Below are 3,777 nucleotides of genomic sequence, written 5' to 3' on the forward strand. Positions count from 1 at the left end.
AGTGCTGGGACAAGCCAGGATGCCATTGGCCTTCTTGGCCACCTGGGCTCACTGCTGGCTCCTCTCCAGCCACTCTCACCAACACCCCCAGGGCCTTTTCCCCAGGCAGGTCACTTTGTTCCCTGAAGTTAGAGCACAGTAGTTATCCCAGTGGCAAAGAGGGCCTCGGACAGAAGATGGAGCTGCATCGTGTGTTGCTGAAGTGCCATCTGTGCTGGCTGCTGCTGTCCAGGGAGCCAGAGCTCTCCGCTCTTTTAGATACCCTTGTCCACATTGACTCCTCACCTGGATGCTACACAGTCCTTTTCAGAAAAATGATGCTCTCTGCCAGGAAGGATCAGGCTGCCTGGCACGCGAATGTGCTGGAAACCCACCTCGTTTTGTGTGCACTGAGCTTCCTGAGTTGAGGAGCCCTTAGGAGCCGTTTTTCCCTTTGCACTAACCTCCTCAGGGTCATGTCCATAGGCATGGTGACAGCACGCCGGACACAGGAGTGGTGCTGCGGGGATTGTGCCTGATTTCCTACGAATCTTCGAGTGCTGCTGGTCTCGTGCAATTACTAGATCGTATAGGCCCCAGGTGGCACGAGGTGTTTCTCGTGCCGCTGTCCTCGCTCCAGGCCTGGGAAACTCTCCGATCCACCTCCCACAGACTTTCCTCTGGGTCTGTTCCTCATTTCTGTCCTCCCTTCTCAGCCAGCACCTCCAATGGGCAGGAGGTTCTGGAGCTCCGTTACAAACCTCAGCATCCATCTCCCGCACGACTGGCAGCCACCCGAGGAGTTCCTCTTCTCTTCAGGGACACTTTGCACCGTGTTAGCTTTTAGTATTGTGGTTAACCACAGAGGTTTATACTGCTGAAGAGAAGCAGAAAAGGAATGTGAAATAAGAAGAGTATGAAAGGAGAAACAGACAAGACTAAAAATAAGTGTGCTGTAAATATTCTCTTCGGTTTACACAAACCAAAAACTGAGGGTCTGATAATGAGTTGGAGAAACCAACGTGGTGTTTGCATTACTGTGAGTTACATGGATAGTTCAGTAGGGTTTTCTTGGCTGAAGTTATGGAATAGTCCCACATCACCTCAAAGTTCTTCTCTCTGAAGGGAAAAGTCTTGTGTGAACAGAAAACCCTTTCAGTGAGGCTGTAGTGACACCTTCACCTGTTTTCATGTGGTTCTTTGTCAGGATACTGAGATGTTCACAGTGATTTTGTATAAATTTGTCAATCACAACTTACAGAAGTGGAGTTTATTACCCACCTGGGTTGGACACTACGTCCTATGCAAACTGCATGTTCCGAACACCACAAGGGTGGACTTATTTGATGTCTGAAAACAAGGTATCAGTTTTCTGACCCTTTTTTCTTGAAAGCCGTGTCTTTGGAAGCCACCACACATGCCAGTTTTAAATGAAACCCATCTCCAACTTCAGCTGAAGCCGATAGCAACATGCACCTCAACTTCATATTTTCAGTGTATTCATGTAAAGTTGAACAGGAAAAACTCTTGGAGCCATGAGCAATTAGTGACAAGAGAGATAAAGAGAAGTAACCTGACAACAAACCCTCCATTTAGGGCCAATGCTTTGTTGTTTTGAACCTCCAGTATTTTTATTTGAATAAGTTGTGACTGAATAGTAAAACCTAAAGGATTGGAAAAGGAGTCGAGTTTCCACCCTTGTGTCTTCATGGATCATCTGGCAGATACTGGGCTAAGAGCGTAAAACAGGGCTTCAAGTAAGACTTCCTTGTAACAAAAGTCCTGCCACAGAAATACTCGATGTCCAGGGTGTTACATAAAGCATCTACTGGATGTGTTTATGGAGGCAAAATGCATCAAGGGCAGATCTCTGGAATCTGTGGGAGCGTGCCGGAAAATATCGTTAAGCGCCTGCCCTTTCCTTGTAGTTTATCTGTGTTTGTGATACTGGCTGCTATCAGGGGAAGGCTTGTTGGGTGTGATGGACTTGATCCAAGCCAATTCAGCTGTTTGGAGAGGCGATTCATCTTATAGCTCAAAAGATGGACTTTGTTTCATAATCTAGTTTCTCTTAGTCCAGCTAACTTGGCTGAGAAGACAGTTTGCTGGGGGGTTATCCTTTCTCAGCACCGACAGACTGCTGGTAGGCAGCCGTTTGATTTTTAAGGAGACTTGCTTTGAAAGCTGAAGGCAGTTGTTTTTGCTTCAGACTCGTTCACGGAGGACTGATTTTTTCCTTGGAAAGTGAGTAGAATCAGGCTTGTAGGAAGAATTTTATTTGAGAAGAAATTTCACTGTAGTAGCACTACTCTTACTTTACACCAAATCGAGAGACAGCAGTGGGTAAAGTCAGCAGTTCTAGCCTGTGTCCTGCCCCAGCTGGGGAGCCCCAGGTGACTGTACTCTCCTTACCTACAGTAGTTCTGTCACGGTGGGACCTCTGCTGCCTTCCGTGTGATCGCCCTTGGTGGACTTTCCCTCCCCAGTGCGTACAGTGTGCTGGGACAAGCCCTGCCACAGCTTCCACGCGTGGTGTGCCAGAGACTGAGTTTATGTTGTTTCTTTTTAGAGCTGGTTCTTTTTATGGAAGAGAGAGGGACTCACTGTTTTCTGTTTGCTCTCTTCATGCCACTCGTGATTTTAAAGATCCTTATCAGGATTTTATTATTTTAGCCTTCTGTTTCCAGCCCAAAGGGCATTAGGCATCATGTGAACTCTGTTATTTTTGGTGCCTCTGTAAATGGATTCCCATTTCAGCGCCCTCGTAGGGCTGGTATCTGTGCAGATCTCGCGCTGCTGTATACAAGAACTTTTAATACGATCACATTCCCATGGCTACAGCGATGGAAAGCACTTCAGTAGTGATTTACCTATTTTGTGTTTCCTTTTGCAGGGCTCTGACAGCCTTCAGTCAGCGATCCAGCCAGAAATGCAGATAGAACACGGAGCAATCCAAATTCAATAAGAATTGTGAAAAGCTGCCTCAGTCCGAGGTGTCAGTGACCCACAGTCAGAAGTTAAGTGCTCTAGTCTTCGTGCACCAACGGGAGAATGGAGATGCCCATTAGACTAATGGTCACACCTTGACCATCTCCTGCCATCAGCAGAGTTCTCATGATCTGGTTGTCCTCACGTGGAATAAATCAGACCCATTTACTTAAATTGGAGCTGCATCGCTGCATCAGTTAAGGATCTGGCCTTCAGAATAAATAAATGGCCTGCCCTTAGGTACACTTAAAGAGGAAAAAAATTCTTTCAGGAAGAGGGAAAGAAATGTAATAAATCAAAACCATGAGACTAAATTTATGTTTCATCCTGTTCGTTTCTTCTGTGAACTTCACCATTTGAATGTCTGCGGGTACCCTAGGAAGTGTATTGCTGCTTTGCAATACTTGCTTTACCACGTATAGAAGATGAAGAGCTCAATTATTTTTCACTGTTTAAACAGCTTTTTTATTTGCTCTGGTGTTTATAACAAAAGTGGAAAATATTTAAAAAAAGAGAAATCCCATATCTGCAAGAATTAGCCTTTTGCTGGTGTTTTCTGTTCAGTGTAATGAAAACTGTATTTGCAGAAGACTAACAATTTTGTTTGTACTGTTGCTTAACTACTTTTCTAGGGGAAAATGCTTTTAAATGCTGTAATTATGCATTTCTAATGAAAAATAAATGTGTATTTATGAGTAGTGCAGCTCTAAGTTGCTCTCTGCCTTAGGAATGAGTACGGTTTGACTGGACTGCGCTGTAGTTCAGGAGCATCTGAAGACAGATGCTGTCTGGCAAGCTCTGCTGTCAAAC

General features: G+C 45.2%; 1 protein-coding gene across 4 annotated transcripts in view; it reads left to right on the forward strand.

The window, feature by feature from the left end:
* The window catches only part of BANP (BTG3 associated nuclear protein), a 124,810-nt gene extending 121,331 nt beyond the window's left edge, over positions 1 to 3,479 (forward strand). For 3 of the 4 annotated variants that reach the window (XM_010145803.1, XM_010145806.1, XM_010145805.1), the window contains one exon: positions 2,873 to 2,944. In XM_010145803.1, the coding sequence (XP_010144105.1) occupies positions 2,873 to 2,944 (72 nt within the window). Of the gene's footprint in view, positions 1 to 2,872 lie in introns of all 4 variants that reach the window. The other variant, XM_010145804.1, reaches the window with a different exon arrangement.
* The last annotated feature ends 298 nt before the right edge of the window (positions 3,480 to 3,777 follow it).

Source organism: Buceros rhinoceros, unplaced genomic scaffold, assembly GCF_000710305.1.
Source record: "Buceros rhinoceros silvestris isolate BGI_N320 unplaced genomic scaffold, ASM71030v1 scaffold11351, whole genome shotgun sequence".
NCBI lineage: Eukaryota > Metazoa > Chordata > Aves > Bucerotiformes > Bucerotidae > Buceros > Buceros rhinoceros.